Genomic DNA, 25,762 nt, shown 5'->3' on the forward strand with positions numbered 1-25,762 from the left:
GGGCAAAGATTGTAGAGGACACTGTTTGAGGGAGGTTTGGGAGGAAGGGAGACCCTCACGGAGCTATTTAAAGTGGTTTTAGGGCGTAGTATGAAGTCACGGGTCCGTTTAAGTGCATGTGGCCCTGACATTCGAGTCAACCGCATTTATTTTCAAGTCGACTCGAGCAGGAGTCGACTTGGATTTTTGTTTAGTCGACTCGGGCACGAGTCTGAAACATATCATTGTTTCACTGAGTATTCAGTGCACAAGGGATATTGGGGTTTCTAAAGAGGTCAATTAATGGTTATATAGATACAATTGATTGTTTTGAGTTTGAATCAACTTAATTTTGGCAAAGAAGATGAGATCTAATCGGAGTGATAGCAAATTTGTAGATCTCTTTTAATGATGCTAAACCTTTCTTCACTAAGAGGTTTGGTAAAGATGCCAGCTAATTGTTTATCAATACTAACAAACTCAAGTATTATATCATTATTTTAAACATGATCTCTTATGAAATGATGTCTTATTTCAATGTGTTTCCATCTTGAGTGTTGGATTGGATTTTTAGTTAAGTTAATGGCACTTGTATTGTCATATCTTATTGAGATTTTGTCAAGTTTAATATCAAAATCTTCAAGTTGTTGCTTTATCCACATAATTTGAGCCCAACAACTTTTGGTAGCAATATATTCGACTTCGACCGTTAATAATGCTACTGAATTTTGTTTCTTGCTAAATTATGAAATTAACTCCAAAAAATTAGTAGGTGCAACTTGTACTCTTTTTATCTAGTTTACATTCAGCAAAATCAGCATCAGAATATCCTATTAATTCAAATGGAGAGAGCTTGTCATACCATAGTCCTACATTTATAGTTCTAGATAAATATCTAAATATTCTTTTCACAGTAATCAAGTGAGATTCTTTAGGATTTGATTGATATCTAGCATACATGCAAACACTGAACATAATATTTGATCTATTTGCAGTAAGATAAAGTAGAGATACTATCATAGCTCTATACAGTTTAGCATCAACTATCTTATCTCTTTCATCTTTGTTAAGCTTACAAGAGGGACTCATAGGTGTGTTAATTGGTCTTAAGGTCTCCATTCCAAACTTCTTGAAAGAATGTTTAGGATAGTACGTAGGACGCACACGCACTATTACCTAATCACCCTTATTAAAATCTTGATGTCTACGGTGAATATCAGCCGCAAGTTTATGAGTCTCATTACTTAATGTAATCTTACACCTGATTTCAGCATGAAGGTCTCGAATATGGTAAGCAAAGGATCCTGCAGATTTGGAAGGACGAAAATCATGGGGTAAAGGCACAAGATCAATGGGCTGGTGAGGGTCTAAACCATGGACAATATGAAAAGGAGACTTACCAGTGGACCTATTGATCGAGTTGTTATTGACAAACTTAGCAATAGGTAACAACAAGTCTAGTTTCCTAATTTTTCTTCTACATGGTATCTAAGTAAATCCCCTAGACTACGATTAACAACCTCAATCTATCCATCAGTTTGGGGATGGAAAGCAGATGAAAATTTCAGAGTTGTCCCAAACAACTTCCAAAGTATCTTTCAAAAATAGCTAACAAATTTGACATAACTATCAGACACTATGTAAGAAGGCAAGCCATGTAGTCAAACAATCTTGTGAAAGAACAACTTAGCCACATGTGGGGCATCAGTTGTAATGGGCCATCTTAGAAAATCTATCCACAACAACTAAGATGGAATCATGATGTCTAACAGTCTTAGGCAATTTGAGAATAAAGTCTATGTTAAGGTCTTGCCAAGGTGTGTGTGGAATAGGCAATGGTGTGTACAAATCAGTGTTTCTTTTTCTAACCTTAGCTAACTAACAAGTGCGACACTGGGACAATCCGAGTAACATCTTTCTTTAAAGAGGGCCAATAACATTGATCTTCTAACATGGCTACGGTCTTATCATGCCCAAAATGACCAATGATGCCACCAGCATACAACTCCAAAATAATAAAATCTCTAAATGAAGTGTAAGGAATGCATAACTTAAAATCCTTAAACAAGTAATCATCTCTGATGAAAATAATCTATATGGTCACGATGATTACCATCCATAATCTCTTGATATATAGGTCCAAAATCAGAACAAGTGGTGTACTCATTCTTGAACGATAGTTAAGAACAAATGTGTACTCCTAGAGAAACTCATCAATCCATCGAGCATGTATGGCACTCAACTTTTTCTTTGAGTTCAGGTACTTGAGTGTATAACGGTCGTAGTACAAAACAAATTCTTGGGATAACAAGTAGTACCTCTAGTGCCTTAAAGACTGCACAACATAAAAATCCTTGTCATAGGTGGAGTACCTCCACTTAGCTTCATTAAGTTTTTTGCTGAAATATGCAACTAGATGTTCCTCTTGACTCAACACCTCCAATGCCTACTCCAGATGTATCACAAGCAACCTCAAAGAGTTTAGAAAAGTCAGGATGTCTTAGAACGGGGTCTTAGTCATCTTTTGCTTGATCTCCCTAAAGACTGTGCATGCAGCATCAGTCCATTTGAACTTTTCTTTCTTCATGCTATCAGTGATGGGAGCCATAATGGTACTAAAATCATTAATGAATCACCTATAGAAAGTGGCCAACCTATGAAAATTATGAACCTTAGAAGGTTTTTGGTTTGGGCCACTCTAATAGCTCTTACTTTCTCGGGGTCAGCTGCAATGCCCTACTCGTGACAATGAATTCTAAGAAGAGAATTTGAGTCTGTATGAAAGAGTATTTCTTGAGATTGATATATAACTTTTCTGCTCTTAATGTCAAAAAAATCTGACGAATATGACTCAAATACCCTTCTTTGGTCTCATTGTAGACCAAGATGTCATTAAAATATACCATCAAAAACTTGCCTATGAATGACCTTAAATCACGAGTCATAACCCCCAGAAAGTGTTAGGACCATTAGATAATCCAAAGGGCATGACTAACCACTCACATAACCCATCTTGAGTTTTGAAGGCAGTCTTCTACTCATCTCCCGATCTAATCCGGATTTAGTGGCATCCCTGACGCAGATCAATCTTGGTGAACCATTTAGCCTTGACCACAAAGTCTAGCATGTCTTCCAACCTAGGGATGGGAAATCTGTATTTGATGGTGATCTTGTTAATGGCGTCGCTGTCAACACATTCCTTAAGGCCATTCTTTTTGGGAGTCAATGGAGCAAGAATAGCACAGGGACTAAGCTAGGCTGAATAAAGTCTTTCTCTAAAAATCCATCAACTTGTCGATTGATCTCTGCCCTTTCTTTGGGATTCATCCTATAATAAAAGGCAAATTAGGCAACTGGGATCTTAGGACCAGATCAATGGCATGTTGTATATCCCTTATATGTGGTAGCTCACTAGGAAGCTGCTCAGTGTCACATCTTCAAATTGATGCAACAACTAACTGACCTCTGGATGAAGGTCAACTCGTGATTGAGGTGGCCCTTGTGAAACCTCTTTGGCTACCAAAGCTAAAACAACGCCTGACCTTTTGCCCTTTTTCTCAAATTCCCTATTAGTTAGAAGATGGAGGTGCTTCTTTCCAACTCACTGAGAAGATGAACTCGAAGCATGCACACTAGAAGAACTCAAAGCATACAAAGAGGTACAGGGTGTCAGAGTTCTATGTGCCATCTTCTTATCCAACTCAGAGGGTTTGGTGGGTTGAAGCCATATGGTTTTACCTTTAATCCTCAACACAAGTGTTGTCCCATCTTATCCGACTTAGAGGGTTTGGTGGGTAGAAACCGTATGGTTTTACCTTTAATCCTCAACACATTAGTGTTGTCTTGCCCATAATAAGTGACAATCTAGATCATATAATTAGGGTCAACCGAACAAGATATGGCATACATCCATAGGAAGGATGTCACATCAGATTTTATTCGAGTAATCATCCATCTGTAGAAGAACTAAACATTGCTTAGTAATTGGCAAGGAAGTCTTGTCAATCCATGCCACTTTGAATGATCGGGGATGTGGTTTAGGCTGCAACTTCAGCTTTTTAAGAGTTGACTTTGAAACTACATTCATTCAACTTCGTCAATGATGACTTTGCACATTGCATCCCCACATTTCATGTGTGAAAACTACAAGTGTGCTTCCATTTATCGATGCTCATCGAGGTACACAAAATATATCTCACGACCTTACAAAATTTGTCATCATTGCCTTGTCCATCCTCACTGTGTTGGAATTTCGTGTTGGGGCATGCATGTATGTTTCAAAATTTTCTTTTCTAAACAACACAATGGAATAGAAGATTAAAACACCTTTTAATCTTAATCGTGCATGCATAAAAATATAGAACATGAGGATCTACTTCATATGCTGAAATTGAACACATGCTGAATTTTATGCTGTAATTAAATATGTGATCGAATTACATATTTGTTTCATAATTTTTTTCTTCGAATCTGGATTTGGAAGAGAGGAGGTTCTCCCTTAACTGCGCAAGTGTCTGGCCTCTACAGGTATCCACTCAGGATCAACTTGGAACAATCCTCTTTGGTGTTGATCTTTCTTCTTTAAGAATGATCACTCTGCGAATCAGAATAAAGTTTGGATCGTGATCAACTTTTTGATCTTTTTCTTCTCTCTTTTCTTGCTCTTCTTCTTTTGATTATGCAGCAACCAAGATCTGAAAGCCAACAAGCAAGAGGTGGGATGCCCAACTTCCTTTGGGCATGAAGATGGAGGACGCCCAACTTCCTTTGGGCGTTGGATCCAAAAGGGAGAAGAGAGGGAGGCGTGAGGGGACTCTTGGGAGATATGGGGCTGCTAGAAATTTTATGATAGGAGCCTTGGAGAAGGCCTTTTTAAATAGGCAAAAGGTTTGAATCCTATTCAAAATCAAATAGCTCCTTAATACAAGTCCTACTTGCATTAGGAATCCTTATTGCCTTAGTTATTTGACCCCCTTTAGAAGATCCATTAGGCGCCAACTATTGAAACTTTTGCACCCACTTTCTCACATGCCACATAGGGCCTAGGGGACACCCCATGCTGGTCCCACACGTCCTCTTTTAAGTGGGCACGCCTAACTTGATCAAATCAAGTGGCACCCCATGCAAATAATCAAGATAATTATTTAAGGGTTTGAACCCTTAATATCTTTGATCCAAAATCCTAGGCACCTAACAATTGGAGCCCAATGAATCTAATTCATTTAGGTTATTAGCAGGTAATTAACTTGAATTAATCTTATTAAATAAGTAATTCAAATGCAAAAAAAAATTGGATCTAACTATGTACTAGCAAGATTATCTTGAATCCAAAGGGTTTCTCTAAACCCAATTGAGACTTATGCCAATTACTTATTCGAGATCTAATCTCTTTATTGTGTGATCCCATGGGTTCAATTCTATCTGGTAGTGAGATATACTATGATATTAGGTTTCTCTAAACCCAATTGAGACTTTATAAGTTCAATTGCTTATTCCAAATTTAATCTTTTTATTGTGTGATCCCATGGGTTCAATTATATCTGGTAGATCATAGCATCATTGAAACTCTTTTCAATGGATCAGAACAATTTCATTCTTACTCATCAAAGATTGTCGATCCTGAGCAACCTTAGTGAGCTCTCACAATCTACCAGTGACATCTAGTAGTATGTAGTGGCAACCCAGTAGAACCGAAAAAGAACCTCAAGGTATAGTTCATATGTGATTCAATCCCTCTATTGTGAGTTCCGACTAGATGGCAGGTCATGGATAAATCATCAAATTTCATCATCAATCATATGATAGATTCGCTTAGCTCAGTCCAATTGTGATCCTCATAAAAACTCTTTTCCATCCATCACAGTGCTGTGGCCACAGACTCTCAGACTCAGCCTCTCAAATTTTATAGGACCACTCTCCATCAAGATCGATAGATTTCATCTTGATGTGCATCCTGCTATAATGGACCAACTATCACTGCCATCCACTACAAGAATTCGTTGAGACCATATTTATGTATCAGTCAAACTCCAGCAGCTTCACTGTGAGCAGTCGTACCATCGTAAATTAAATGATCATTCACACAACTACAGCATCAAGATAATCACTGGCGATCAAGTAGAAATTCAAGTGATCTTTCGTATGGCCATACTCAGTACTAGTTGTTCTTTAACAATTATCCGCACTCATCACTTAGTGTCTTTACATTGTAGATCAGATACTTATCTATTTCGAAAGAAGTGATCTGTGCACCGGTCTATTCGGATCGATCACCGTTCTCATGATGATACTATGATCGGAAGCATTTAGGAATTAATTATACATGCCTCTAATTCTTAACACTTTGAGAATATGTATCGAAGTATTAATTTCATGGACGATTCAAGGACACATTATTCTTCAATGAAAAAATTTATGTTTTTATTGATCAAATCAATGTATGAAGTATAAAATTGTGCCTTAGACTGATTATAATGTGTCACCCGTATTGGCTTCTAGGACATACATCTAACAATCTCTCACTTGGACTAAAGCCAATGGACCACTAATCTAAGTCTCATCTTTTCAAGGTGGACTTTCATTTTTGGCTGGTTCAATTGCTCTATTAGTGGGGTCTGCCACGTTATCCACGGAGTCTACTCTTCATATCTCGACATATTTCTTTTCAAGGTAGTTACGTATGATATGGAACCGCTATTTGATGTGCTTAGATTTCTAATGAGATTTCGGCTCCTTAGCAAGTGCTATAGCTCCATTCTTGTCGCAATAAAGTAGTATGGCATCCGATGTCATAATCTCAAATTTTGCGATGAACTTTTTGAATCAGAGCCTTCCTTTGCAGCATCCGAAGCAGCGATATATTTAGTTTCTATGGTCGAATCCACTATGATGGGTTGCTTGAAACTCTTCCAGCTGACTGCGCCATCATTGCATGCGAACACATATCCTGACGTAGATCTTCTATCATCACATGAAGTCCGAATCAGTATAACCCTCGACTCGCAACTCAGAACCTCCTCCAAAGATCAAAAACAAATCCTTAGTTCTTCTCAAGTACTTAAGGATGTTCTTTACTGCTATCCAGTGCTCCTCGTCTGGATTCGACTGATATCTGCTCGTGACACTCATAGTAAGGGCAATATCAGGTCGAGTACATAGCATGACATACATGAGGCTCCCTATGGTCGAGGTATAAAGAATCCTACTCATGTGCTGAACTTCCTCAGATGTGGTTGGACATATTGTCTTAGAAAGATGAATACCATGTCTTAGAGGTAAGAGACTTCTTTTAGAGTTTTTCATGTTGAACCTCTTCAGCATTTTCTCTATGTACAGCTTTTGTGGCAGGTCTAGCATTTTTTTAGGTCTATCCCTATAAACCTTTATTCCAAGAATATTGGATGCTTCCCTTAGGTCTTTCATAGAGAATTTCTTGTACAACTATCTTTTGACCGAGGTCAGTATGGAAATATCATTTTTAATGAGGAGAATATCATCCATGTACGATATAAGGAATATTATTGCGCTCCCACTGATCTTTTTATATACACAAGATTCCTCTTCGTTGTTGATAAAACCAAACGAATGGATCGCATCATCAAAACGAAGATTCCAACTCTAAGAAGCTTGCTTTAATTCGCATATGGACCTTTGCAGCTTGCAGATTTTATGATCACCATCACCAGATGTGAAACCCAAAGATTGCTCCATATAGATATCTTTCTCAAGATATCCATACAGAAAAGTAGTTTTCACATCCATTTGTCAGATTTCATAATCATAATAAGCTGTAACAGCAAGCAGAGTGCGGATGGATTTCAGTATGGCTACGGACAAGAAGATTTTCTGATAGTCAATGCCTTCACGCTGACTATAATCTTTTGCCACCAGTCTAGCTTTATAGGTCTCTTTCCATCGGCATCTTTTTTTCTTTTTTGTAGATCTATTTACATTCAATGGGTATTATACCCTCGGGTGGATCCACTAAGGTCCATATTTGGTTTGAATGCATTGAGTCAATTTCTAACTTCATTGCATTTAATCATTTCTCGAAATCGATGTCAGACATCGCCTCGTCAAAGGTATTAGGATTATCATCATGACTCTTATCTCTCATATAGAATATTTTCTTTACTTCCTCTGTAAACATACCCATGTATCTTTCAGGAAGTCGGGATATCCTGTTAGATGCATGAGATGGTGGAGGAACATCAACTACTGGCTTATGAATAATGGGCTCCTGAGGATCCATAGCTCTTTACTCTTCAGAGTTTCTCTTCAAGCTCAACTAATCTCCCACTGCCATCATTCTGAATGAATTATTTTTCTAGGAATATGGCATTCCGACTCACAATCATATTGTGATCTTATAGAAAGTAGTAGTATCCCATTGATTCTTTTAGATATCCAATAAAATGAGCTATTACAGATCTATCCTCTAATTTATTAGTCATTTATCTCTGGACATAGATCGGACATCTCCAAGTCTTAAGAAACTTAGACTCGGTTTTTTACCATGTCATATTTTATATGGTGTGATGAGTAGATTTTGATGGAACCCTATTCAATAAATATATTACAGCTAATAAGGCATGTCTCCAAAGATATAAGGATAAATCAGTGAGCTCATCATGGACTTGATCATATCTAATAGGATCCTATTCCTCCTTTCGGATATCTTGTTGAGTTGAAGTGTTCTAGGAGTCCATTGAGAGACTATACCGTTGTCTTTAAAATATCTCAAAAATTTTCGACTAAGGTATTTATTATCTTGATCAGATCGAAGAACCTTAATGGGTTTGTCTGATTGTTTTTTTACTTCATTTCTGAATTTTTTGAATTTTTCAAAGGCTTCAGACTTGTGTTTCATCAGATACACATATCCATACTATGACAGATCATCGATAAAGGTGATGAAGTAGACATAACCATCCTTGGCCTGCACATCAAATGGCCTATATATGTCAGTGTAGCAGGGCAAGTAACTCAGTGGCCCTTTCTCCATGTCCCACAAAAGATAATTTAGCCATTTTTCCTTGAAGACAAGATTCATAAGCTGGATACGACTCTGAATCAATCGAGCCAAGGATCCCATCCCTTTCCAATTCGTTTATCCTGTCCTCTCCAATATGGCTTAGTTTATGATGCCACAAGTACTTTTGGTTAATTTCATCTCTGGGTCTCTTTTGACTTACAATACTCACTATTTGCTCGTTTAAATTCGCATTTACATCAACATGCAAGTGATATAGACTATCAATTAAAAGATCACGTGTAATCAATTTATTTTGTAAATAAATAGAACAAAAGTTTTTATTAAAATTAAAATCAAAACCATCCTGTACTAGTACAGATATGAAAATCAAATTCCAACTAGCTACAGGAACAAAATAACAGTCTTTCAAATCTAATCTAAATCCTAACGGTGTAATCGAAGAGGATAAATGCTCGGGCACTTCGAAGTGTGCTGTACGGCTCTGCTCACCATACAACTCTTGTAGGTAAGTGATCATAGTCCTGACAATGGGCATATACTCATACTGGCTTTGCAACTCGTTTGATATAGATGCCAGCATATAGTACTTAATTTGACTGTCTTTATTCGTCCACTTTTCATAAGCTGTTCTTTGCTCAGCAGTAGGATGGTTTTGTAACACTAGGAATTTCTAGTCAAGTACATGGCTTAATTTTTCAAAAGTCGGAACAATTTTGTGATTTCTAAACTAGTCTTTATAATTAATTCCAGTCAAACGGTTGGACTCAAAAATGCGGACTAGAGGGTTTAAAGCTGACATGGTTTAAATGCGAGAGTAGAGATTTAAGTTAGACTTTTATACTTTAAATTAATATTTGCTCTAGAGACTTTAAGAAGCAAACAATAACTCACTAATTTTTCAGATTTCTCCACTCTTCGGGTGGGAAACAAAAATCTTAATGCGACAACTGGATTCTTAGTGGGTGCTGCGGTCTCACTGATATCATGTATCTCACCTAATAGTTATTGGTAACATGCACGCCGATATATGAACAACTTTTTGTCCATATGCTTCTCTAAGCATGTTGCAGCAATTTGGTCTCTAAGTTATGTGGGCTCATCTAACAGTTATTGACCATACTACTTGGTTAATCTCGACCCATCGTTCACAAGTTGGTGCAAAATCATCATTGGGACCCTCACCTAACAGTTATTGAGCCTAACCCCATCCTTACCCTGGAGCAATTCTTTGCTAATAGAGTAGTTGTGTTCCCGGTGCAACTGAACCACTGTGACTAGTCGAGAACAATCAACATCAGTAGCACGCCCACACATCTACAATGATGGAAGATCTATGGACTTAATATTTATAGGGAGATTTAGGTCTGATAAGCATCTTATCAGTCATCATATGATCGATCTAACTGGTATGGGCTAAACCAAACCGTCAAGCAACTTATTCAAGACTCAATTTTTCAAATTGGCCAGATAGGTGGAGATCAGTGGGGGTCCCCTCGTTTCTTTTCTTAGACATCAATAAATTGATCAGGTCAGTCAACAGAACCAATTAAATAACCATTTCTCAATTACTTGTCTTAGACACCAATAGGTCAATTGGTCCAAATATGTTAGCTTAAGCAAATCCGGCTCAAGCTATCGAGCCGAACTAGGTTCTTAGGTTAATCGATTCTACATATGGATTTAATTGATTTGATCAACAATAATTGCATAATCTTATAACTTAATTGATATAGTCTTAATCAACACTCGACTCGGTTTGATCAATTACTTAATCGAATTAGACCTATTATGTTAAAATAAAAAATTTTAGATGTAATCTAATTATCTGACCTAATTTTTGATTTTCTCATGACCAAAATCCTCATGCATAATCATAAATTTCAGATTCCAAAATTAAATTTCAGATCTACATTCTTTGCATGAAAGATAAGCTTTAAATTATGAAACTAATTTTTAGATTTAATATATAAGTATATATCTCATATATATATGAAAAATTCAGATCTAAACAAAAATTCAGATCATAACATGATATCATATATCTTATATACAAATTATGAATCATATTAAAAATAATTTTCAGACCTAAATATGCAATCATACATTTCATATATGAATCATAAATCAGGTCGAATTAATTTTTAGATTTATGCATGCATTACATGTCACATATACATGAATTAGAAATCGATCTAGAATAAATTTTAGATCTATGCATGCCTTCACATACCAAATATATGAATTGAAAATTAAAATTAAAATAAATTTCAGATTCAAAGCAATCATCTATACATCTCATGTATCAAGAAAAATTAGATTTTGAAAATTTTTTCCAAACATATATGTCAATTTCATGCATATAAAACTCGTGGCTCTGATACCACTGTTGAAATTTCGTATTGGGGCACGCATGTATGTTTCAAATTTTTTTTTTAAACAATGCAGTGAAATAGAAGATTAAAATATCTTTTAATCTTAATCATGTATGCATAAAAATATAGAACACAAGGATCTACTTCATATGCTGAAACTAAACACATACTGAATTTTATGCTGTAATTAAATAGGTGATCGAATCATGTACCTGTTTCGTAATTTCTTTCTTTAAATTTGAATTTGGAAGAGAGGATGTTCTTTCTTAGCCGTGCAAATGCCCCGCCTTTATGGGTATCCACTTAGGATCAGTCTGGAACAGTCCTCTTTGGTGTTGATCTTTCTTCTCTAAGAACAATCATCCTGCAAATCAGAATGAAATCTGGATCGTGATCAACTCTTTGATCCGTTCCTTGATCTTTCTCTTCTCTTGCTCTTCTTTCCTTGATTATGCAGCAACCAAGGTTTGAAAACCAGCAAGCAAGAGGTGGGACGCCCAACTTTCTTTGGGCGTGAAGATGGAGGACGCCCAACTTTGGGTGTTGGATCCAAAAAGGGAGAAGAGAGGGAGGCGTGAGGAGACTCTTGGGAGGCATGGGGTTGCTAGAAATCTTATGATAAGAGCCTCAAAGAAGGTCCCTTTAAATAAGTAAAATGTTTGAATCTTATTCAAAATCAAATAGCTCCTTAATACAAGTCCTACTTGCATTAGGAATCCTTATTGTCTTAGTTATTTGACCCCCTTTAGAAGATCCATTAGGCACCAACTATTGGAGCCTTTGCACCCACTTTCTCACACTCCACATGGGGCCTAGGGGATGTCCCATGCTGGTCCCATACGTCCTCTTTTAAGTGGGCATGGCCAATTTGATCAAATCAAGTAGCACCCCATGCAAACAATCACAGTAATTGTTTAAGGATTTGAACTCTTAATGCATTTGATCCAAAATCCTAGACACCCAACAATTGGAGCCTAATAAATCTAATTCATTTAGGTTATTAACAGGTAATTAATTTGAATTAATCTTATCAAATAAATAATTCAAATGTAAAGAAGAAATTGGGTCCAACCATGTGCTAGCAAGGTTATCCTGAATCCAATAGGATTTTTCTAAATCTAATTGAGACTTCATAAGTCCAATTACTTATTCCAGGTCTAATCTCTTTGTTGTGTGATCCTATATGTTCAATTCTATCTGGTAGTAAGATATATCATGATCTTTATCATAGTATCATTGAAACTCTTTTCAATGGATTAGAACAATTTTATTTTTACTCATCAAGGATTGTCGATCCTGAGCAACCTTAGTGAGCTCTCAATTGCTTATTTCAGATCTAATCCCTTTGTTGTGTGATCTTATTGGTTCACTTCTATCTGGTAAAAAGATATATCATTATCTCTATCATAGTATCATTGAATTTTTTTTCAATAGATTAGAACAATTTCATTCTTATTCATCAAGGATTGTCGATTCTGAGCAACCTTAGTGAGCTCTCACAATCCATCAGTGACACCTAGCAGTATGTAGTAGTAACCCAGTAGAATGGAAAAAGAATTTCAAAGTGTAGTTCACATGTGATTTAATCCCTCTATCATGAGTTTCGATTAAATGACAAGTCATGGATAAATCGTTAAACTTCATCATCAGTCATATGATAGATTCGATTAGCTCGAGTCCAGTTGTGATCCTTATAGAAATTCTTTTCCATCAATCACACTGCTGTGGCCACAGACTCTTGGACTTAGCCTCTTAAATCTCATAGGACTACTCTCTATCAAGATCAATAAATTTTATCTTGATGCGCACCTTATTTCTACAGTGGACCAACTATCGCCAACATCCACTACAAGGACTCATTGAGATCATGTTTATGTGTCAGTCAAATTTCGCAGCCTCACTGCGAGTAGTCGTACCATTACTGATCAAAGGATCATTCACATAACTACAGCATCGAGACAATCACTGACGATCGAGTAAAAATTCAAGTGATCTCTCGTATGGTCACGCTCAGTACTAGTTGTTCTCCAACAACTACTTGCACTTGTCGCTCAGTGTTTTTATATTGTAAATCAGAGACTCATCTATCTCGAAAGAAGTGATCTGTGCGCCGGTCTATCCAGATTAATCACCATCCTCATGATGATACTATGATCGGGAGTATTTGGGAATTAATTATACATATCTCTAATTCTCAATACTTTGAGAATATGTATCGAAGTATTAATTCCATGGACAATTCAAGGACATTACTCTTGAATGAAAAAGAAATCCTTTTATGGATCGAATCAATGTATTAAGTACAAAATTATGTCCTAGACTGATTACAATGTATCAGCCGTATGGGTTTTTAGGACATACATCTAACACATTATCATCCTCGTACTCGGCGACATGCTCCTCAGCCTCAAAATCCTGGATATCATCCTCAGCTGATAGATTTTCAGTGTCATGACCTGAAGTTAGAGTACGTTGAGGACACTGGACTATGATATGACCCTTACCATGGCAGTTATGGCACTTTATGTTAGAGATATTATAGTGAGGGTTGGTAACACTAGCATCTCTATCCGGATATGTTGAGGTCCTCTGAGCAAAACTATTACTTCCCTTAGAAGCAATGAGGTCACAGAGAGTACTCTTAGTGACTCTAGACTGAAATGACTCCTTGGCTTAGGAGGTCGTGCACCTCTGAGTAGACATTTTGTGAAACTTCTCAATTTCTAAGGCCTTATAATAGGCCTCCTCAAGAGAATTAGGTGAATGGAGACTAACCTCCCTTTTAATTTTTGGCCTCAGTCCAATGATAAATCGAGTGACCAACATCCATGGTTGCTTATTGATATCACATCTGGTGAGCAGCTCCTCAAACTTAGATAAATATTCAGTCGCACTAAAAGATAGTTGTCTAAGGGTGAGCATTTGTTCGATCAGCTGAGCCTTATAATACGTGGGGATGTACTTCTCTCAATCTTTCTTTCATTTCCACCTATGAGTCTATAGGATCTCATCTTAGATGCATTAGATTCATTTGCACTTGCTTTGCAGAGCCAATGAGCTTCATTTTAGCAAAACGAGCTCGCTAACTATCGGTCATATCATATTACTAAAAGAAATCCTCCATGTCTGCAAACCAGTCTAAGAAGGTATTGGGATCTAGTTTGCTATCAAAACTATGGGTCTCAACCTTTACCCTCTTAGTGATATCTCTTGAATTATCAGGATAATATTTTTGCTGGTTGTGGTGGTATCGAGGGGAGTGCTTTTGCGGTCTCTCATGTTTTTCATCACGGTGCCTAGCATGGGAGTTTCGAGGTTTGGGGTAGGCTCTTTGGTCATCCTTGAGATAAGGGATCCTTCCCTTTTATGTGTCTTAACTCAGGTGGGAGTCCTCTGTGATAAGCAACTGGAGGAGGATTTGCAGTAGAGGCAAATCTCCTTTCAATGTGTGGTGCTCTACCCCTCCTAACAATAGGAATCCTAACATGATGCAATGGAGGAACAGCAGGAGTAGGTAGTAAGCCTAGGTTAGCATTTGAAGTCCTTGAGGTTATGCCGGTTACTTGTGTTGCCAATATGCTCGACATTTGGAGAAACTGGATAGTTACCCTTAGAGTGACGTTTACCTAAAGCAACTTATAATTGAGAAAACTGTTTAATCATCTCTTCTCAAAATTGGTCCATGGATGTTTGGAATATATCAACTTTATGTTCAAGGGTATCGACCCGCTTGTCCAATGCGTCCTAGGCATGGGAGAGTTCTCGAATAGTCATAGTGTTTCAATCTCAACAATTTATGGTTTTAGAAGTTTAGGTAAAAAGATGAATGCTAGTTTGAATTCAAATTGCAACGAGTAATAATCCTCCAACTGCTATATTCTTCTTGCAAAAAAAATCATGAAATTAATGATTGCAATTATATGAAGTGATGTGTGAGGAAAAATAATAATAATTAATTTTTTTACGCAAGCAAATAGAATGAAGAAATTCTAAAAATCTAAGTGAATATGGTGCAAGCAAGCAGGATTTTGAATAAAAGCAAAGGCAAATAGGCTTTAGTGGTTTACTTGGATCCTTTGCAATTTGTTAGTTTATCAAGTAATATGGAATTAGTCACGACTTCAAGTATGGAGAAGGCATACCTTGTGTCAAAGTTTCCAAGGACTCAAAAGTGCATACTTATTTGAAAGAGATTGAAGCTACAAAATTCTCAGAATGGACAGCAAACAGATTCTCTCTTTTTTTTTTTGGCCAGGTCAGATTCGGATCTAAAGTCTTAAACTGGGTTGGATCCGAATCTGGTTGTGGGTATAGATTTGGACTTGAGTTTAGGTCACGCAAATTATAAGTTGTGGGTATAGTTCATGGCTGTTCGAGTAGTTCAAAGGGATGGGGGAGCAGCGGCGGCAATAGAGAGGGAAGAGAGTGGGCCTTTCGGATGCGATGAGGGTCAAAGAGCGGTGATGATGATGATAAGTCGATCAATGGTGGAGGCTTGGATTCTAGCGACGAAGGAACAATAAAAACCTTCTGAAATTGACGATGGTGATGACGAGGGCTATCAACGATTCCAATGGCGACAAGGGTTCTGGAGTTCTGTGGCAGCGATGGTGGTGAGTTGTTTATGTGATGCAAACAACGACTGTGGATCGCAGTTTGCTCTGATACCAATTGATGCCAAACTAGAACAGAAGAAGAAAAAGAAGACAGATGGCAAAACAAAGGTAAGAGAAGAAATTAGGGATGAGTAATCAGAGAAGCTAGGTAGAAATTCTGTAAAATTAACTCAATCAATCAAAACATGCCAATGATGTCTTACAAGCCTATATTTATTAGCTTATAACCCCACTATTGGAAAGTAGCGAAATTAAGCAACGTCTTAACAAAATAAGGAAATACCTAAAATAAATATAGAATCCTATAAATATTGAAAGCAAATCAACTCAAATCAGCAAGCTAAGAAAATTCTAATCAAATTAGGATTTCAAATCAAATCAACAAATTAAAAAAATCCTAATCAAATCAGGATTTGCATCCATGCCTAGTGTAAATGTAAAGGCGGCTTAGCATTTCCATCACATACATATAGAGAAATTGATGATGGCATAATGTTAAAAGTGCACCATTGCCAAATGAAGTGTGCATTGACATGTTGATATGGCCTAGGAAAGAGGACAATGGACTTATAGGTTAAATCCTCAAAGAGGGAAGGAGGAGAGGGAAACCAAGGGGGAAGAATGAAAAAGAGAGGAATGGTGAGGAAAGGAGAGCAAGGTAATATCACTTGCTCTTCCCATTAAGTTAAGGCGATTTCATTGTCTAAAATTGAACTTGGCAAGTTTGTTAAGGTTGTATTGTTGGATTCTTCAAAACACTAAGATTTTTGACACCTGTATCTTGCATCGAGGTAACGTTACAATTAAATGATGAAAACAAAAGAAAGATTGGTTCGAAACTTTTTAGCTCAGTACTTGTCAATACTAGGCCATGACAAATTGTATTGCACAAGCATGATTTGATATTAGGTGGTATTTTTCGATACCCTGCAAGAAATAGGATACCCATGTGTGACATTGGTTCGGCATGGACCAACATCTAAAATCTCAATTGAATTTGTTTTAAAGGTGATTTCTGGAATCTTGAAGATTTTGAGATTATGCAGTGAATGACATCGCTTAGGTGCCCCTGACATCACATTCTACCTCTCTTTGGCCATTCTGGATGGTGAGAGATATTATATGGATATAGTTGTTGGGCATCCAAGCAAGTTGTTTTATGTACCTTTGTCCAGATCTTTCCTTCTTCGATATCCAAAATGCCCACTCTCTCTTTATGACCAAATACTTGCGTGAAAAAAGCAAGATTCATCCTACTAGTGTTTTATAAGTATTTCCTTCCTATTAATGTCCTGCGCTTAAAATATCCTAAATACTGCTCTGAATATATCAAAACATCTCCATAGTTCTTTACATTCCATTTTAGAAAAAATCTGGGATCACAAAATCTGACTGTGGTCCTGGATGTCAGTTTTAATTTGAATTTGCGTTCATGTTCCCCTTAATGTTTTTCCAAAATATTCTTTTGTAGTTCAGCTTAGTTTTACAACTTATTTTTTGATTTTTCCCTATAACTAATATTAGCATCCACCTGTATTCTTGTCTCGTCTATTTTAACTGAGATGTGCGTCATCAGACTCTCTGAATAACAGTACATCAGTACTATGATCGTCAAACAACATGCATCTTGGAGTTAGTTACATCTTCTTTTGACCATTTTTCCGGATAAAAGATTTCCAACTAATGTTGGTTATGCATCTCTTAATGCTATATATCCTAAGTTAATTGTAGAGCCAGCAGTTGAGTTATATAAAATTGGTGTGTAAATGTATATCACTTTATTTTTGGCTTCTAAGCTTCGAATCACAATCAATACACTATAATAACACTCAATAACATTATTTCACCCTGTAATTCTTTATCAAACAACATTAGGAAAAAATGATGAATATGCTGGGTTAAACTGAACTAATGGAGGACTGATGGTGACTTCCTGCAAACTGCTTTTCCTGGTTAACATTCTAAGCTATGCTAATTTCAGTAACTAAAGCTCTAGACATCAATTTGACTTGGATCTTGCTGTGAAAATTATAGCCCTTTTGTGTCTGTTCTTTTTCAAGCATATTATTACCATAGATTTGAAACCTGATTTTTATGTCATTATTTTTCTGTTTGTCAGGCATATTCAGATATGATAGCCGAGAGGAGAAAAAAAGTTACCAGTGGACTTGAAGATACATTTGGTCTTAGAAAGAGTCAATGATCTAAGCATCAAAAGCCTGTGATTCTTTTGCTTCCTTTAAAACCTTACTCTAGATTAATGGAAAAGGTAAAGACGTAGGCCAGCTAGAACTGGCTAACATATTCTGTACTCTTTGAGAGTTTCTAGGAAAGCAGGGAAGATTTGACTTTCACAATTCTAAAGAAAATGAATGGGAGAAAAGATTAACAAGAAGGAAGACTCCTGCCCATGAAACTCTGTTATATTCTGATTAGTTTTAGGGATCCTTTGTTAGAAGAGCACGTTGATCATTTTTCTTTCCCCATTTGTTTCTTCTTCATGCCTATTTATATTGCTTCAGTTTGTTTTTCTGTGTTTTTCTTGAGTTTTACTTTTTTGCTTTGAATATGTATAACGATCAAGAGTTGTTTTTGGGGAATCAGAAATGTGGTTTTCCTCTTCATCTTTCTTGCCATGTTGGTCCTGATCTCCAATGATTGAAGTCATGTACATATGCATTGGATATAATATGTTGGTCCTAGTCAAAAAAATATGATTTTTGGTTATGGATTAACATTTTTCTGATGTGTTAATTGAATGTTTGTTGTGCTGCAGAACGCAAGCTGCTTACATACTGTCTAGATCACCTGGAAAGCCACACTAGGGTATTTCAATGCAGTAGTGATGTGCTTCCTTTTTTTTCCTCTCTCTTTCTCTCTCTCTCTCTCTCTACAGTACTGATGTGCTTAAGCATATCAAGACATAATTTTGTCATGTTCTGCTTAAGGATGTGCAAAAGTATAGCCTAGAGATTTTTCTGTTCTATTTTTGGAAAATTATACTGCATCTTTTCCTTTTCTTTTTATTCTTGGATTTTCTCATTCTCTCCGAATCAAGAACTGTTGCATATCTACATTTTTTCTGCTTGTCATATATGCAGCTATTCGTTATGTCATCTGCAATTTACGGGCTTCTTTCCCAATATACTCCCTTGAATCCATTTTCTGTTGATGATGTCACCGAGAATTGGCATACATTACTTTACACTGGTAAACTTTGCCCAAAGGAACTGTCCATGACTTTGATCGAATTTCCTGTGACTTCTACACCTCATTTTTCAACAACCTCGTTTCATCAAATTATCCTTGCGAAGATATCCTGGCTAGGTTTTCTTTTAGTTGTTTGGATGTGGAATAAACTGGAACAAACCAGAATATACCCTGTCCTGCCTTGTTCCACAATGTCCCATTGAGGTACCATTTTTGCTCTAGGTTACACAAAGCTGGAGCGGAAAAATGGGATGGAAAGAAACTTTCCACTCATTCAGCTTAACTGATTGAGATTATTCTAAGAGCAGATTTGTTCTGCTGTCTCTCCCTCTTTTGCCCCCAGGCATTTGAAATAGAGCTGATGACCATGTAAGGCACTAGAATAAAATAATACAAAGGTCAATATTTCTTCGATTTAGGCGAATGATATTGCACGGTCATTCTAAGGAGGATTAATTGTTCATCCAGGAGAATTTCGTCAAGCTACTCCATGCGATAGCTGATTTTCAGGCTACAACGGATGGCAGTTCATTGTGAGTTATAATTTTGTTGCAGGATTTATAGTCAATGGTGGCATTTTTTTTAACTATTTATATGAATTTGCATGGCAAAGTTTTCCAGACAATTCCCAAAATCATTGGCTATGCAAGCATCAATGTGAGGTGTTTATGCTGCCATTTTCTTGGGCGATGCATATTAGTGCTGCCAATTGGTAATGCTTTCTGTTAGGGGGTAACACCTTGGTCGCTGCAGAAGGACGAAGAAACTTTTGATGTATTTTGAGTACTATTTGAATTTTTTTGATGATTGATCTAAGAATCAGTTAGCTAGAATCAGTCAGCTGGATAAGAAGAAATCGAGATAATACTAACTGTTGGGGAGAGAAACCCCTTAAATGCGGAAGTCTGCCTTCGTCAATCGTTGGGCGGAGCTGATCTCTAGGGGTTCGGCTGCACTATGCCTTTTCTGATCCCTATCTGAGGCTTAAACTGAGGGACGTCAGGTTATCCATCCTCCCTTAGATCTGATAGGTCTCACCATCTAGTCGTATCACTCCGCTCATCAGTTATATGCCACATTGCCTCACCATCTCTTTTACGGTCCACTGTACGTCGAGCGAGTTTATGATCTATGTCAGAAGCATTTAAGTATATCCTCTGCCGTTCGACATGATGGGATATTGAGAAAGTATCTCTTGTCCTCTCAACTTGGACCTTAATCTCTTTCTTTTTCTAGAGGAGTATTAATAAAGTTGCAGCATCGATCCCTATCTCGATGGCCGGCTTAGGTACCCTATCGGTCCATGTGCCAGCTAATCCACTAAAGTAATCACTTGGACATCAGGTTTGCAGTCAAGAGAAGCTTGATGGCGGTGTTATTCTTAGAAATTCTAGGTCAATCCTTACTCCTAATTAGACCAAGGATCCTTTACTATTATTACAACTTACTTTTCTCAGAAGACTGGCCCCTACTGTATTGACCCTTCGAATAGAATTCTGTAGTGAACTATTCGATGCCCGTGCCCCTATCGTCAAACTCGATCTTTGTTAGCCTATGGGTTGGCGAACCCGAATGAGATGGCCAGTTCCACTCTAACCGATTTTCTTAAATAATGGACCTCTGGTAGTTCCCGAACTTCGGCATTAGAAGAGGGATCGGACATCGAACATCAGTTAATTCTCTTGAAGGCAAGTTGAAAGGTCACTTGTGACTTTTGGTTAAAGTACATCAAATCAGGACATATTACCATCATCTCACTCGCCATTCATACGTCTATTCAACCCAAGTCATATCTCTTTTCTTGCCGGCAATACGTCAGATAAGAATCAACCTATCAACAACACACGTGATGAAATCTGTATGATTCATCATTACTAATCTCCCTATAAATAGAGATAAAAAAAGACTCTCGGGTACACCCCATGTGTGCTCCATGCACTCTGTGCTCTCCTACAATTTTCTCTCCTTTATTGTGTCAGATTCCTGACTTGACTGTCGGAGAGTCGTCGCTGGAGCCAACTTCGATCGGGATTTGTTTTACAGGAACACTTCGGTGGTCCTTAACTTACTCCAGCCATATTCGTACGTGGTCGAAAATCTTTCGCAACAGATTGGTGCTAGAAGAAGGGTCAGGCCATCTTTGAGAAGGAGAAAAGAAAGCTATTTAACTACCATAGCACCACGTAAAGAAGCATCTTCTCATTGGTCAAATATTGCTGTTTCTCAATCTGTAGATAATTCTCCCAACCAGCAAGCTCCGGCACCGTCATTGGATAATCCACTGTCGGTCGCTCCGCTTTCTGGAGCGATTGTCAGCATGGACCAGTTCAACCTCTAGTTCAGCAAGTTCGAGATCTAACCGCAACAGTCTAAGTGATGCAACAGAATAACCCTCTACCATCTGCCATATTTTTAACCGAGCATCCTCAAGTTCCCCCACAAAGACAGACTCACCAGAGTTGCCTAAAAGAGTTGGAGCATGGTGCATGGTGGTTTCGGAGTCTTCACTCAGAGTACGACTCTGCTTCGGGTCATACCTATTCTCCTCCTTTTAGGGCATATACCATCAGAGACGTAGAGATTGAGCATGATCTTCAAGATGTAAAACAAATGATTGAGGCTTTGCAAAATCGGGCCTCAATTAGGGATGATGGGTATAACGTTAATCCCCCTTTCAATATTGAAATTATGCATCAGCCGCTCCCTCCCAATTTTAAGATGTCCCAGTTGGAAAGTTATGATGGATTGGTTGACCCTGTGGACCACTTGAAAAACTTTAGAGCGGTAATGCTTCTTCATGGAGTCACTGATGCCACCCTCTGCAGGGTCTTTCTCTCCACTTTGAAGGATGTGGCTCGACACTGATACTCCAGCTTGAAACTGCAAACAATTTTCTCATTCGATCTAATGGGTCGTCTTTTTGTGGCCCATTTCATCAGCAATAGGAGGCAAAGGAGGGGTCTGACTCCCCATCAATATAAAGCAAAAGGAAGGGGAGTCTCTCTGATCTTACCTTGGCCGTTTTAATGCGATCATTTTGGAAGTGCATGACCTGGATCAGTTAGTCGCAATGGCCACCTTGAAGGGCGGACTTTTGAAAAATGGTCTTTGATACTCTTTGGAGAAGTCCTACCATCGTGATTTTATGGAGATGTTAACCAAGATGGAGAAGTATGCCTGGATTGATGAGGCTCTCAAGGGTGAACCCAACCCTGGAGTAATTCTTGGAGAACAAAGAAAAGAAGAGCCTGAGAAGCCTTCGCCATAAGAAATCCAAAAGAAAAATTTTGACAAGCCTGATCTCCTCCAAGGCACCAGCGATCTCGAATGCCCTCAAAGGGGCGCAGCAAAGAAACCTGATGGAGAAGCGGCGTCTATCTCCACCTAGGAAATCCACTAATTATACTCCCCTTAGTGTTCCCCGAATGCAGGTCTTCATGGAGATTCAGGGTCAGATCCCACAACCCCAAAGATTGAGGGGAACCCAATGCATTGAAATGCAAACAAGTACTATCTTTACCATTATGCCTATGGCCATGACATTGAAAACTGTATCCAGCTTCGCGACGAGATTGAAGAACTCATATGTCATGGGTGGTTGGATCGATTCATTAGATGCCACACTGAGCAAAGTGAGCGTCGAAGAGATCCCCCATAATCTGAGCAGCGGCAACAACTTTCGAAAGACTGACCTCCAGTAAGGATCATCAATGTAATAGAAGGAGGGCATTAGCCCTGGATCGAAAAGGAAGCCAGATCATCCAAAAGGCCAAGAATTGAGGAGTCCATGATCTTTACTGAAGAAGACACTCAAGGAGTTTTATATCTGCATAAAGATGTGATAGTTGTAACTCTGAATATAAAAAAATATGATGTACACCATGTTTTGATAGATAATAGAAGCTCAACAGATGTATTGTTTTACAATGCTTTTCTTAAAATGAGAATATCCCTTGAGCATCTAGGATGATCGGATGGCCCCTTGGTAGGGTTCACAGACGACGCTATACCCATTGTACGGGTTGTCATGTTACCCATAATTACTGGTCGAACCCCTCGACGATCGATGGCTCAGGTGGATTTCTTGGTGGTACGAGTGTCCTCTACATATAGTGCTATCATTGGGTGCCCAGGCCTCAATGCCCTTCGAGCGATGGTATCCACTTATCACCTCAAAATGAAATTCCTAACCCTAAGGGGGTTGGTGAGGTCCGGAGGGATCAGATTTTGGTGCGCCAATGCTATACCATTTTGTTTCGAGATGCCAGACAATATAAAGCTTATCCTATTGATGGGCTAGACACTCGCGATGGCCTGATGGAAGAACGCAGGGAGCTGATAGAAGATCTGGATGCAATCCCATTAAATGATGGAAACCAGGGACACATGGCGCGAATCGGATCCAAACTGGACTCGAAAGTAAGACAACAACTTGTTTCTTTTTTACAGGAAAATACTTATGTTTTTGCCTAGACTCCTGCAGACGTGCCCGAGATCGATCCCATGGTAATGATGCATTGGCTAAGTGTCAAGCCCACTTATCGGCCAAACAAGCAGAAGAGAAGAAATTTCACCTCCGAATGACAAAGAGCAATGGCCGAAGAGGTGAAAAAGTTGCTTAAAATCAATTTTATTCAGAAAGTAACTTATCCTGATTGGATTGCTAATATTGTCTTAGTAAAAAAGACGAATGACAAATGGCGAATCTGTATAGATTTTATAGATCTAAATAAAGCATGTCCAAATGATAGCTATCCTCTGTCTTCAATTGATCAGTTGGTAGATGCTACTTCGGAGTATGAACTCCTCACCTTCATGGATGCTTTCTCAAGATACAATCAAATCCAGATGGCACCTGAAAATTATGAGAAAATCACCTTTATTACTGATCGAGGTCTCTTTTGCTATAGGGTTATGCCTTTCAACCTAAAAAATGAAGGTGCTACTTCTCAGCGCCTGGTAAACAACATATTTGAACATCAAATTGATTGAAATATGGAGATCTACGTAGATGATATGCTTATCAAAAGCAAGACTTCGTGCTGCCACATGGACGACCTAAAAGAGACCTTCGCCACACTTCGAAAATATCAGATGAAGTTGAATCCGACAAAGTGCACCTTCGGCATAACCTCAGAAAAATTCTTAGGATTTCTGGTGTCAAGTCGGGGTGTGGAGGCCAATCTAAAGAAGATCAAAGCCATCTAGGATATGAGTCCTCCAAAAATCGTAAAAGAGGTCCAAAGTCTCATCGAACAGGTAGTAGCACTCAACCGATGTGTGTCCAAATCAGCTGAACGATGCCTCCCATTCTCCAAGATTTTGAGATAGCCTAAGGACTTTTTGTGGATCCTGCAATGCAATCGTGCGTTTAAAGAGCTGAAAAGCTACTTGGCTTCTCCACCACTCCTTAGTAAACCAAGGACGGGTGAAGAACTCTATTTATACCTAGCAATATCATCCATCATCGTGAGCTCTATTTTGGTTCTAAAATAAGAAAAAATACAAAAGCTCATCTATTATGTTAGCTGAACCCTCCATGATGTGGAGATTCAGTATATTAAAATGGAGAAACTCATCTTCACCCTTATTATTTTTACCTGAAGACTTCGATCCTATTTTCAGGTACATCCAGTCGTGATCATGACTGACCAACCCTTAAAGGTAGTCTTACATCGACCAGACACTTTAGAACGATTGGCAAAATGGACGATCGAACTCACAGAATTCGTGGTGAAATTCAGACCTCGATCCTCTATTAAAGCACAAGCCTTGGCTGATTTTATTGTAGAATGTACTATTTCTGAAGACCTAACGGAGCTGGAAGCAGTCAGAGGAATCGAAACATCTGATTTGAACCTACCCCATAAATTAGAATTTTGGATCATGAATGTAGATGGATCGGCCAGTTCTACTAGGTCTGGTGTGGGCCTACTGGTTTCAAGATCAGACGGATTTGTTGTGGAGTATGCCTTATCTTTTAATTTTTTCATGACAAACAATAAAGTTGAATATGAAGCCCTCTTGGTTGGATTAAGAATTGCATAGGAGCTAGAAATCAAAAAGTTGAGAATTTACACTGAATCACAATTGGTGGTCGGGCAAGTCAAAGGGGAATATGAAGCACGAGAGAAAAATATGAAAAAATATCTCTTGAAGGTAAAGAGTCTCACATCCACATTCTCTGATTTAGAAGTTCAATAGGTACCTCAAGTGGAGAATTCAAGGGCCGATCTACTCTCCAAATTAGTCGCCTCTGCACTGGACGATCTCCTTAAACACACATTCTTCGAAATATTGGAAATACCAAGCCTCGAAGACTCAACCTATGTTCTGCAAATGGAAGAAGAACCCAGCTGGATCAATCCTTTTGTTCGCTTCCTGAAGGATGGAATTTTGCCAACTGACTCAAAGGAAGCCAAAAAAATTAGGCACCAGATTTCTCATTATATCCTCCATGAAGGCAAACTTTATTGACGATCTCTTTCTTTATCGCTCCTCCTATGCCTCCACCCCCTTTGAGGTAGATTATGCTCTTCGGAAGGTACATGAGGGGATATGAAGGAGCCACGTGGCCAGAAAGTCATTGG

At 38.1% G+C, this 25,762-nt stretch overlaps 1 protein-coding gene across 4 annotated transcripts in view; it reads left to right on the forward strand.

The window, feature by feature from the left end:
* LOC105034211 (uncharacterized) overlaps positions 1–18,946 on the forward strand; it is a 125,659-nt gene extending 106,713 nt beyond the window's left edge. For 2 of the 4 annotated variants that reach the window (XM_073249365.1, XM_010909265.4), the window contains one exon: positions 18,082–18,586. In XM_073249365.1, the coding sequence (XP_073105466.1) occupies positions 18,082–18,097 (16 nt within the window). In that variant the 3' untranslated portion in view covers positions 18,098–18,586. Of the gene's footprint in view, positions 1–18,081; positions 18,587–18,738 lie in introns of those variants that run through there. The other 2 variants (XR_012137165.1, XM_073249367.1) reach the window with 2 other exon arrangements.
* The last annotated feature ends 6,816 nt before the right edge of the window (positions 18,947–25,762 follow it).

The sequence above is a fragment of the Elaeis guineensis genome, chromosome 15 (assembly GCF_000442705.2).
Source record: "Elaeis guineensis isolate ETL-2024a chromosome 15, EG11, whole genome shotgun sequence".
Classification (NCBI taxonomy): Eukaryota; Viridiplantae; Streptophyta; class Magnoliopsida; order Arecales; family Arecaceae; genus Elaeis; species Elaeis guineensis.